At 33.3% G+C, this 12353-nt stretch overlaps 2 protein-coding genes across 2 annotated transcripts; both read left to right on the top strand.

The window, feature by feature from the left end:
- Positions 1-3044: 3044 nt before the first annotated feature.
- LOC18025790 (probable glucan endo-1,3-beta-glucosidase BG1) lies at positions 3045-5359 on the top strand. The gene is made up of 3 exons (XM_006408971.2): positions 3045-3489; positions 3887-4275; positions 4630-5359. The coding sequence occupies exons 1-3, from the start codon at positions 3333-3335 to the stop codon at positions 5194-5196; spliced, it is 1113 nt and encodes a 370-aa protein (XP_006409034.1). The 5' UTR covers positions 3045-3332; the 3' UTR covers positions 5197-5359.
- A 1875-nt stretch (positions 5360-7234) lies between these two features.
- LOC18025791 (probable glucan endo-1,3-beta-glucosidase BG3) lies at positions 7235-8549 on the top strand. Its single transcript, XM_006408970.2, has 2 exons — positions 7235-7370; positions 7459-8549. Exons 1-2 carry the CDS (start codon positions 7277-7279, stop codon positions 8388-8390), a joined length of 1026 nt encoding a protein of 341 aa, XP_006409033.1. The 5' UTR covers positions 7235-7276; the 3' UTR covers positions 8391-8549.
- Positions 8550-12353: the final 3804 nt, after the last annotated feature.

Genomic DNA, 12353 nt, shown 5'->3' with positions numbered 1-12353 from the left:
TCTTCGGTTTATGTCTTTAGTGTCATTAAATTGATACGGTTTGGAAAATGGATTTCGGTTCATTTTCTCGCAATTCATTTTCGAATTTTGGTAGATGTAAAAAACGAATCCATTTAAATTATCTGTGAATTTTGATTCTTCGGTTTAGTTGGTTTAGGATTCGATTTCGGTTTATCGTTAAAGTGGGCTCGGATTGGTTTAGGATTCGATTTGATTTCGGTTTATCGTCAAATTCTATCACATAATCCTTGATTGAACCCGTTTGTCGAATACAACACAATATCTTTCTTGGTTCTTCATCCACGGGATCCCCAAAACGAGCCCAGAAGTTTTGTTTAAAGTCATTCCAGTCTGCAAACAACTCTTGTGCTAATTTCCAGTTAAACCAACTTAATCTAGGAGGAGATTAAATCCAATTTCTGTTCATCAGCATAATCACGCAATCTGAAAAACCTCTCAGCTCTAGCAATCTAACCAAACGGTAATGTACCGTTGAAGATAGGCAAATCCACCTTGCGTAATAGAATACTAGAAAGTTCTGGATACCCTAACTGATTAACATCCGGATCAATTCCTATAATAGTAGAGAAAACCTGATGTATCATCGGTGATGTTGTGGTCAGCACGAGAGGGAGTGGTTGATGTTTTGATTCAGCCGGCGTTATGGACTTCTTGATCGGACAAGCTTAACCGTCTGTTCGGTTTTGACTTTTGAAAATCGATCGGTCAAAATGTGCGAGAAATTACGTGCATTTTATATAATTGATTATGGTTTGGATTTAGGTTATCGGTTTATGTCTTAGTATCATCAAATTGACACGGTTTAGATATAGATTTCGGTTCATTTTCGAGTTTTGGTAGATGTAAAAACGAATCCATTTAAATTATTTTGGTGAATTTTGATTCTTCGGTTTAGTTGGTTTAGGATTCGATTTCAGTTTAGCTTTTAAGTGGCTCGGATTTAATATCAAGTTCTTTATTGAGCTTATTTCGTTGAAAATCCAGTGGTACTAATTGATACTCTTACAAAGTATGCAAATTGAGAAATTGGCTTACTCATTAGTCTTTTAGTTATATTTTAACACTGGTTAAAAAAATGCATACTGAATTTTCATGTATGTTTATCAATTCTTGATTCATACTATCTAAAAAAATCATAATTATTTAATATCTATGTTATATCTTCTTTTTTGTTTTTGTTAAAGATCTACGTTACATGGTTACATCTTAAAATTTAGTGTTGATTAAAAAATATATCATTTTGTAGTTTTTTTTGTTCTGGTTTTTTTTGTTTAAATATAATAAAAAGATGAATGTTTCATAAAAAATATATGTTCCATGATATGTAAATTATGGTTTCTTAACGAAAAACATTACTCCCTCTGTTCAGAATTATTTGATGTTTAAGGTTTTTGCACACAGTTTAAGGATTCATTTAATTTTTATTTTTTTTATACTAAAAATATTATTTATAATTCATTTAAATATCATTCAGCCAATAAGAATACAATCTGCAGAATATAAAAGGTCAAAAACTATAAAAATTCATTAAATTTTGCATTGAAAAGTGAGAACATCAAATAATTCTGAACAAAAAAAATCTTCTAAAACATCAAATAATTCTGAACAGAGGGAGTATTTTCATAAATAGTGCACAAACAATTTTTTGATAATTTCAACACCAAAATGTATGAATATTTATGGAGCACTTAAGATAACTTCTCTAGATACTTGTCTAATATCAGAAAAAGTTGAAATAGTAAAGGTAAGTAAACCTCAAACTTATTTCTGTTAATGTCATAATCAATTAGTGTATAGAGATCTAAGCTTCTGATAATTGTTTCACAGGTCATCCCAAAAAAGTATTGCGATTCTAGATTTCAAACATTGACATACTATGAAGATGCTAAGAAGACGATGTTATCGGACAATCTTAATTGTTCGTTCGGTTTTTAAAATTGATGGGTCAAAATGTGGTGCGATAAAATTAATTATCGTTTGGATTTATTTTGTTAGGATATTTTGGTTTGTTTCTTAGTATCATCAATTTAATACTGTTTTAGTTTGAGCTGGATTCGGATTCCGGTTTAATTTTTCCTCTCGGTGTTTCCCATTCATTAAACGAATAAGCTCAACAAAGAATCTGAGACTAATTCGAGCTCACTTAAACTAAATTTAAAGGTACATTCGTTATGTCAAGTCCAGTGGCATTAGTTGATAACGAAGGACGTTGGATAGTTGATAACGAAGGACGTTGGAGGTTGTTTACGTCAAAGTATGCAAATTGAGATTGGCTGGCTAACTTTATATTTGTACCTTTTTTTTGTATACTTCGAGATATCAGTTTAGATGTTCAAATTTTTATATAGTTTAAGAACAAGATGTATGTTACAACTTACAACTGTGCATCTATCCGAATTTTCACATTTACTAATGTATGTTTTCTCATGATGGCTTAAGAAAACACTCACAAATAGAACTAAAACAAATATAAAAATAAACTTAAATGTACACTAAATTAATTAATTAGCATGTTAGTTGGGAGATTCACACATCTATTGGCGACGTGAAGACCGGAACCAAAAATGAAAGACTTTTCCTCACATTTTAATGTTCAACAAACATTAAGGTACACGGCCACAAGACTCACGAGTCACGACAACAAAAGTCTTTTCTTTCTACTTTTTCCGGTGGATCGTCATTAAGCGCTGCGCTGCCGTGACGACGAGGAAAGAATAACCGCAACGACCAACCGAATTTAAAGAACCTTCTTACATATCATGCACACACCCAAATAATATTGTAATCGATCTGATTGAAAATGTCTTTTTCCTTAGTCCGCGTCGACATAATTAAGTTTAAAAGTCTACACTTTTCATGTCGTATCGTTCTGTTCGATTAACCAATTCACGATGGTTCGTTCAATGGTTGAAAATTTTAATTTTATTAGAGCTCCCTTTATTTTATTTTTCTTATTTAATTCAGCAGAAATTTTTCAGTTGGGTTTTTCCAATCAGAAGTCCATGTAGCACCTATTCCCTACTTGATTTCAACATTTCTAAGCCCTAATAAATTCCACTCGTTGCTTGACTTGCAAGTTGCACCTAGTGGACTTATGAAGAGACAAATGTCTTTCTCGCAGTCTCTTATGTGTTAGATACCATATCTGATAGACTGATTCCATTGTATTTACTATTAAGAGATACAGTCAACACTCTTTATTTTACTTATTTCTTATTCGTTATATATCCATATTCCCATTCGCCCATTTGGGTACATTTCGATATTATTTCTCTAATTTTTTTCTTTTAACATTAATATTGTGTGTGTATATGTACAAGATCAACGTAATTACAATAAACGATATTGACTTCCTAATTCATCAGTCGCTAGCTCAAATATATCCCAGGGTACCAGCCATGGATCTCCGTTTCTTGGCGTCGTTAACCATTCTTCTCGGTCTGTTCTTCGTCAATTCACATACCGCAGGTCATCAATTTCTCTTGATTTCGTTCTGTATGTAGAAAATATAACTTATATATTATAATATTACGCTACCATAGAGTTAGCAGACTATGTTGAGAAAAATAAAAAATCAGACCAAGTCGCTAATTTACTATTAGTTATTTTCAATTAAAAGTAAAACTAAAAAATATTGAAAATTCAATATAACTATCTATATTATTGGTTCATAGTAAGTTTAAAACATTTAGTAAACCAAAAATTCAATCGAAATGATATATGTCTTCTTACTATTAGCAAAAATTAATTTTAGTAACATTTTCTCTGATGAAATATATAGATTTTTTAGGATAGAAAATTATGCGATATCTGATAAGGTATTAATATGTTGGTTATTGGATTCTTATTATTTATTATTTAACAGCTGGACAACAAGTTGGCGTTTGCTACGGAAGATACGGTGACAATCTCCCGTCGCCGGCAGAAACCATTGAGCTCTTCAAACAGAAAAACATCCGGCGAGTTAGGCTTTACAGTCCGGACCACGACGTTCTTGCCGCCTTACGTGGCTCCGACATCGAAGTCATGTTGGGCCTCCCTAACCAGGACCTACAACGCATAGCCTCTAGCCAATCTGAAGCTGACACGTGGGTCCAAAACAACGTCAACAACTACGTGGATGACGTCAAGTTCCGTTACGTATCTGTTGGGAACGAAGTGAAGATCTTTGACTCTTACTCACAATTTCTAGTGCCTGCCATGGAAAATATTGACCGGGCGGTATTAGGATCCGGACTCGGCGGTCGTATTAAGGTATTACCACCAAAACTTTTGGCATTTTAAATTATAAGTTTTCTCTTCTGCTCACCATTTAATTAATTTTTACTTTAGTTTACAATTCGCAAAATATTTTGCAAAATATTTTTTTTTTCCTGGTCACCAATTCGTTAATTTTATTTTTGTTCACATATAGCAAAATTATCTAATAATCAAAGAAATATTTATTTTCTAATTGTAAATCTTGTTTTGAAAACGTAAGTGCGTTTGAAATGAAACAATGGAACCGCTAAATTGTCTTTTTATTTTATACGAAATTTGGTAGCATGCATGTATCTTTATTGCGTTTGAAACATTACGTTTTTGTTGTAAATGCTTGATTCTTAATAGGTATCAACAGCGATAGACATGGGAGTGCTCGGAGAGTCTTACCCACCTTCGAAAGGTTCGTTTAAAGGAGAAGTAATGGTGCTCATGGAACCAATCATACGTTTCTTGGTAAACAAGAAATCTCCTTTACACTTAAACCTCTACACTTACTTCAGCTACGCGGGCAATCCAGACCAAATCCGACTCGATTACGCTCTCTTCACGGCTTCTCCAGGAACCGTCTCAGACCCTCCAAGATCTTACCAGAACCTATTCGATGCGATGCTCGATGCGGTGCATTCGGCTCTAGAGAGATCTGGTGGTGAATCGTTGGATGTTGTCGTGTCGGAGACTGGATGGCCAACGGAAGGAGGAACCGAGACAAATCTGGAGAATGCGAGGATTTATAGCAATAATTTGATTAATCATGTGAAGAATGGGACACCGAAGAGACCAGGGAAAGAAATCGAGACTTATTTATTTGCGATGTATGATGAGAATAAGAAGCCTACTCCTCCTGATGTTGAGAAGTTTTGGGGATTATTTCATCCGAACAAGCAGCCTAAGTACGAGGTTAACTTTGGTTGAGCCAAACCAATATGTCATCGAGGGAATGCTATAATTTCTATTTTGATAATATATAGATACAAGGAATAAAGTTGGAGAGATTTGTCATGAATAATGAGGCTATTATTTGTAACTCGATCGAAACTGTGATTATTTTAATGTTTATGTTGTTAATTATGATCAATGATCATCGTAAGGAATATAACTGTCATAGCCTGAGTCTCTACGACTCTACGTTTATTATGTATGTGCTATACGTACCCCCAACTACCCACAAATAGTGGTAAATAAAAAATGTGCATGACGCAAAAGAGGTGATTTTTTCAAGTTCTTAAATTTTATCAAGTAATGAGGAGGAGAGAAGACTATTCTAATAAAATTACAGTTTTCTGTCTGTTGAAAAATTATGGACCAAATGCCAAAAAAAAAAAGTTTTTACAGAAAAAAAAAAATCCACGATGATATATGATTTTCACTTGTTTTCTTTTAGTTGTTTAAAATTCTACAATTATATGTGAATTATTTCGTTAATAGTAAAACAAAACAAAAAAAAGTTTCACATCGAGATGAAACATTAGACGTACCACAACCTAAGGAAAACCACTATCAACACGGCGTCTATTTTGTCGTTTGAAATCGACAAGAAATTTCTTTAGCTATTATGATCACTACATAAACACCGAACTTAATCTTAGTTTGTGGTGTGAGTTTTATACTAATTAATTTCTTCATAATATTTTGCACTAATTTTCTAGGCTACTATGAGGTACCTACGACATAATAGTATGAGGATATATACAATGTATATATGATACGTATGAAAAATTGGCTATGAACTCTAATGTATGAAATCCGTGACAAAATTGATGATAGAAAATCCGATGATTATACCCATTGTAATTTTTTTTTTTGAAACGGGATCCATTGTAATTTGTTACGATGATTACCTTAAAGTACATAGAGAAATGCCGTATTTTTTCCTTTCTTCTTTAGAATGATTCGCAGATAGAAAAAATTTGGTTTCTAGAGTGTAGCGTTTAACTAAAACGTGATTTAAGGTGCCCGTTGATGATTTCAAGAACTACTACTAACGGAAGTCATCTAACAAGAAATTGACGATGGCTACTTTCTTGAATGAGTAATGACCTAATAAGGATACAAGTCAATGGTCCACGACCGAACGTGTGATTAACGGCTTATACCATGATTCCAAAATGCAAGTCCTCATCGCATTAAATCTTAGACTTTGTATCGAGGGGACGTGTATTAGGGATCCATTATTTCGGAATATTTTAGATATTCGATGTCTAAAATCTTTGATGGTTAACATAATTCATTACTGCTTTTGGTTTACAAGATTACTAACTCACAATTCTTTTGATTATAATATAAAGATTATAATCTTGGATCAGATAGCTAGATCCGGGCTATTCATTTATTTTAATTTTTTTGAGAAAGGGGTTATATATATTCATTTAAATTCTTTTTTTTTTTAAATTGAATTCGTTGATTGAAAATTTTAGTACTTGAGATTTGAGTATTTGACTTTGATGAGGCGGTGGAGGGTTCGTCTTGGTCAAGCTAGTAATGATTTCGTGTCTAGCTAGTTAGGCCCTATTGAAAACTACATGCAAAGCCGGCTGGAGACATGAAGTGAGACAACTCGGTTCAATTCCATATCCCATAATTCAAGACATTTATTTTAAAAATCAAATTCGAGAAAAATAATCAAAAGAAAAGTTGAAAAAATCCATACGCATAACAAAATCTACCAAAGAAAATTATACAAAGAGGCTCTAAAATAAATTGTTAAGCAAGAAACCAAAACAAGAAGACTAGATTTTTAAAGGGTCCAAAAATATTTTAGCCCTACATGTATAGAGGAAAACTCAGGCTTAAAGACTTTTCAAAGCAGTGAGATATTCATGAACGGTGATTTAATGTATAACATTCCAAAACTAGTGATGCTATGACGCGATGACTTTGTTTCATTTTCATTGACTTGTATCACCGATTCACTCTATAAATTAGGCAGCAAAGTGCTACGAATTTTAAATATCTAAGCATAAAAAAGCATAACATCATCTTTAATTGTTACTTCATGAAGATGTCTAATGAATCGAGTTTCTTAGCCTCACTACCACTGTTACTGCTTCTTCTCAGCTTCCTAATGGCTTCCTTCTTCGACACGGCAGGTTCAATCATCTTTTTTTAACCTATTGATCATATCATATTAATCTCTTTGATTCTTGTTACTAACGATTCTTAATATGAAAAATGAAGCTGGACAAATTGGAGTATGCTACGGGAGAAATGGAAACAACCTGCCACGTGCGTCAGACGTGGTATCACTTTTCCGGCAGAGGAACATCCGGAGGATGAGAATTTACGACCCAAACCAAGAGACTCTCGCCGCTCTTCGTGGCTCCAACATCGAGCTTATCCTCGATGTTCCCAACACAGATCTCCAGACTGTCGCCTCCAGCCAAGCAGGAGCCGACAAATGGGTCCAAGACAACGTCAGAAACTATGCAAACGGTGTCAGATTCCGCTACATTTCTGTCGGGAACGAGGTTCAACCATCAGACACACGCGCTAGGTATGTCCTCCCTGCGATGCAGAACATCGAGAGAGCAGTGTCAGGTCTAGGGATCAAAGTCTCCACAGCGATAGACACCAAAGGCATTACAGGTTTCCCGCCTTCGAACGGTGCGTTCACACCGGAATTTAGGAACTTTATCGCGCCGGTGATAGCTTTCTTGGCAAGCAAGCAATCTCCTCTGCTCGTGAATATATACCCTTATTTCAGTCACATTAACAACATGAGAGACATCCATTTAGACTACGCTCTGCTTACACCGTCTACTGTTGTCAACGACGGGCAATTCTCGTACCGAAACCTCTTCCACGCACAACTAGACACTGTTTACGCAGCATTGGAGAAAACGGGAGGCGGATTGGTGGAGATCGTTGTGTCGGAGAGCGGTTGGCCGACCGCCGGAGGACCCGCGACGAGTGTGGATAATGCGAGAACTTATGTGAACAACTTGATACAAACTGTGAAGAGTGGTTCTCCGAGGAGGCCAAGGAAGGCTATAGAGACTTATATATTCGCTATGTTCGATGAGAATCAAAAGGGTCCTGATGAGTCTGAGAAGTTCTTCGGACTTTTTCTTCCGAATCAGCAGCCTAAGTACGGAGTCAATTTCGACTAATATCATTGAAGACAGTTCAGATAGTGATATGAGATACGTGTATGGAATTTTTAAAGGCTTTTATTGTAAAGGTTTTCAAAGAGTGGGAGCTTGTGTTGTAATAATAAGAAATAATGAATTACAATAAATAATAAAAGATATTCCCTCTATTCAGAATTATTTGATGTTTAAGGTTTTTGATTAAGAATGCATTTAATTTTTATTTTTTCTACATTAAAAATATCATTTATAATTCATTTAAATATCATTCAGCCAATAAAAAAACAATCGCAAAATATAAATGGTCAAAAACAATAAAAATTCATTAAATTTTACATTGAAAAGTGAAAACATCAAATAATTCTGAACAAAAAAAACCTCCTAAAACATCAAATATTTCTGAACAGAGGGTACGTACATACAAGTATACGTATGTTCAGTTTTACTTCATCGGTTTCAGCCCTTTAGTAAATTTTCCTTTTATGAAGAAATCCAAATATTCAAACTTTTCTAATTCCACTGAAAAAAGTCCCAGTTATTTAAAGTACAATTAATTGAACATGAATTTTTACTTGAAATAAGATTTTCAGAGGATTTCACTAGAATTTTATTTGAGAATTTCTATTTAATAATTTTTTGAAGAAATTGAAAATTTCAGAGTTTAATGTTATCTTCGGTTAAATATTTTGATAGGAAAGCTTCCAAAAAATACTTGAAAATTAATTGAAACTTCCAAAATTTTATCTAAACTAAGATTTAAATTTAAATTAATTGTATTTTGGCATTTAAATTAATTGGGGATTTGGTTGATTAGAATTTGAAAGTTTTGAGAATTTTTTTTTTAATATCTTCTCCTAAAATTTATTTTTTTCAGATTTAATATTTAATATTTTCAATTAAATATTTTGAATGAATATCTTCCAAAAAGAAACAAAAATTAATTGAAATCTTCCAAAACAAATAGGAAATATTCTACCTGTTTTTTTTTTTAAAAAGCATAACCACAATTTATATCAGGTAAAACTTTAGCATAGTATGTAATATTTTTCTGTTTTATCAATGAATCCACTTAAGAATACAAAAAAACTAATTAAAAATGTCATAGTATTAGTTGCTTGGAACATCTTACAAACTTTATGCATAGAAGATAACGTTCCAAATTTTTTCCTTTAACATTCCATATATGACGTATGTTCCTCCAGGCACTACACATTGACTATGTATTGTCTTTACTATTTTCTAATACGTCGAAAAAAGAAAAAAATCTTGTCTTTTCTAATAAAATCAGAAGTTATATATAAAAAGAATGCTCACCAGTCGCATCACAAACACATGTACAAGACGATACCAATGGAGGATCCAAAGAGAGGAAGCCCTAAACCTAAACTTGGGGCGTGGGAGAGAGAGGCAGAGGGAAAAACAACTCCAACTATAGTATTACCTCACCATCTCGTCGAAGAGATTCTAGCAAAGCTTCCGTTTAAATCTCTTATTAAATTCACTTTTGTATCAAAAGAATTGGAATTATCGATTATGTCTCAATATTTTAAGGAAGGCATTGGGGATAATTTTCAAAATGTAAAGATCTAAATATCAAGCGTGGTTAGATAAGATCCTAATTCTATTGGGATAAGGATTAAAGTCGGTTTAGAGTCTATGGATTAAGTTTGATCTATATGTATATTGTATGTGAATCAATAAGACTAAGTCATTACGAGATGTATCTAAATTTACAGAAAGACATCTGAGTAGTCAGAGATCTCATGACCCGAATATCCTCTTTTTCCAGAGTAAATGTCATAATTGTAACCCACTCACCAAAGTTTGTGTAAATACATTGACGTTGAGAGAATCGGTTTTCAAATCGTTCTTATTTACTTTTCTACGACATATTTTTATTAATGTATTTAAGAGTTGCGATGCTCTGTATCTTATTGATTCACAAGGTAAGGTATTTATACAAATATGTAGATCCTAAACCTAGTACGAATTTCTAGAGACTAGAGTACATAACTACATGTGAGGTTTTCTCTTTCAAAACGAACACTTGGAGGAACGTGACTGCTTCTGCTTCTCGTTCTCAAGTAGTGTACCCAACATACGTAGATGGTTCATTTCATTGGTTAAGCCACGTCTACAATTCAAAAAGACATACAGTATAGTGTCTTTTGATCTTTACACTGAAACTTTTTGAAATTAATCTGAAGACATTAGTTAACACTGTTGGTCATGTTGCTATATGCAACCTTAATGACCATTTGTGTATATCAGAGAAAAAAAGGAGAGGAAGCAAGAGATACGGTCGTTGTTCAGTTCAGACAAAAAGTGGGAGAAGATAACTTTCATATGTATTCAAAATTTGAAGATAACTTCCATTTGGTGTTTTGGCAAACCGTTGGCAACACAAATAATAGCAACTTTTAAGAAAAATAAAATTCTTCTTCATACTTAGAAAAACATGGCCGTATTTTAGTGATGCATGATCCTTAACAAAATTTACTTAGAAAAACATGATTCTTCTTCATACTTATGGTTACCTTTCAGTTCTAAGCATAGGAGGGTTTCTATTGCTTATTTCCCAAGGTTAGTCACTGTATGAGTGATGTAAGCATTAACAATGGATATAGATTCTTATTCAGTTATTCTTGTTTCAGTATTGAGCTAGCAATAAGTTTTATATGTTACTTTCATTGTGCTCTAGTTATTAAATTTACTAGGTGGCTGTAAGTTTTATATATTACTTTCATTGTGCTCTAGTTATTAAATTTATTTTTCAATCTTAAATGCTACATTGCCCTTGGTCTGTGATTTGGTTTCTTCACGTAGAATCTAAATTTGAGTACATTCAAATTCAACACTTTAGATGTTAACAACACTAGATTAATCAGAATGCACGAAATCAAAGTAATGAAGATAATCAAGCACCTCTTCAAAACCTGATGATTATAATTCTTTATCAGTTGTTGAAGGCTTGTAAGATCAATTGTTGAATTTCCAGGTGACTCTCAATTTTTCAAGTTTATTATCTATACCATTTTTATTGTATTGAGAGATAGTATGAGAGTATTTGAAACTGATAAATTTTTTGTTCATATAGAAATTAAATACATGTCATATTAACTAAATCATTATCATCTTGCATTTCTAGAAACTAAAACTATTATTACTTCCTTGTTTTGGGACCAAAACCAAATTATATCCGAGCAGAGTGTTTTCGACCTAGACTTTCTGAAATCTGAACTATTTTTACTTGGCTTTGGGTGTCGTAAAGCTCTTAACCTTTAACGGTGGTGTGGACTAATAAATAGTGATTGGTCACTAATGTGTAACAACATTTCAAGACAGATGATTCAGTCGCTCTATAAATTAGATGAAAAATATGCTACAATATGAAATCTTGATATTGTTGAAATTCACTCGCCTTGATCTCGTTTAAGGATGGAAACTCTCTTTGTAAGCGAACTAAAACAACGTTGCTAATAGATTGGACATGAAACAAAACTAAGTTCTGTATCTGTGATTTGTGAAGGCAGAGAGAGAGAGAGAGAAGGGAAACGAGGAACCGTTAAAAGAGTCTTCATTTGTACCAACCAGCAAGAAAATGCCGCAGCAGGAAACAGAAGGCGCAAGCTAGTGCCTGCAAAAGAAAGCAACAAAAATAAAAACCAAATTTGTGATTTCTCTCTCACAACAAGCTAGCTTGTATTAGAGAATGGGCATTTTACCTGGAAAACAAGAAGATGGATACAAAGATACTTTTCTGATTTCCTACCAAAAATTCTCAAGTAGACGTTAATGAGTGTCCCATCTTTGGTTCCCGTTAATAATCCGGTAGCAGGATCAAACCTGGTTCAAGAGGGAGGAAGAGTCAAGTCTTGCTGGCTTTGCTTTTTATGTAACAAGACAACAAAATTTAGCTTACTTTTTTTTTTTTTTTTTATAATAATATTATATTAATTTAGCTTACTTGGGAGGCGATGTCGT

Source organism: Eutrema salsugineum, unplaced genomic scaffold, assembly GCF_000478725.1.
Source record: "Eutrema salsugineum unplaced genomic scaffold, Eutsalg1_0 scaffold_113, whole genome shotgun sequence".
Classification (NCBI taxonomy): Eukaryota; Viridiplantae; Streptophyta; class Magnoliopsida; order Brassicales; family Brassicaceae; genus Eutrema; species Eutrema salsugineum.
Note: the sequence above shows the minus strand (reverse complement) of the source record. Positions and strands in the feature narration are given on the sequence as shown.

What these genes read in the sequence shown, in the direction of transcription:
- LOC18025791 (XM_006408970.2), top strand. Translation starts at nt 7,277, where the DNA reads ATGAAGATGTCTAATGAATCGAGTTTCTTAGCCTCACTACCACTGTTA. An exon ending in TTCCTTCTTCGACACGGCAG is followed by an intron (nt 7,371 to 7,458) that starts GTTCAATCATCT and finishes TGAAAAATGAAG; the next exon opens with CTGGACAAATTGGAGTATGC.
- LOC18025790 (XM_006408971.2), top strand. Translation starts at nt 3,333, where the DNA reads ATGTACAAGATCAACGTAATTACAATAAACGATATTGACTTCCTAATT. An exon ending in CGTCAATTCACATACCGCAG is followed by an intron (nt 3,490 to 3,886) that starts GTCATCAATTTC and finishes ATTATTTAACAG; the next exon opens with CTGGACAACAAGTTGGCGTT. An exon ending in GACTCGGCGGTCGTATTAAG is followed by an intron (nt 4,276 to 4,629) that starts GTATTACCACCA and finishes GATTCTTAATAG; the next exon opens with GTATCAACAGCGATAGACAT.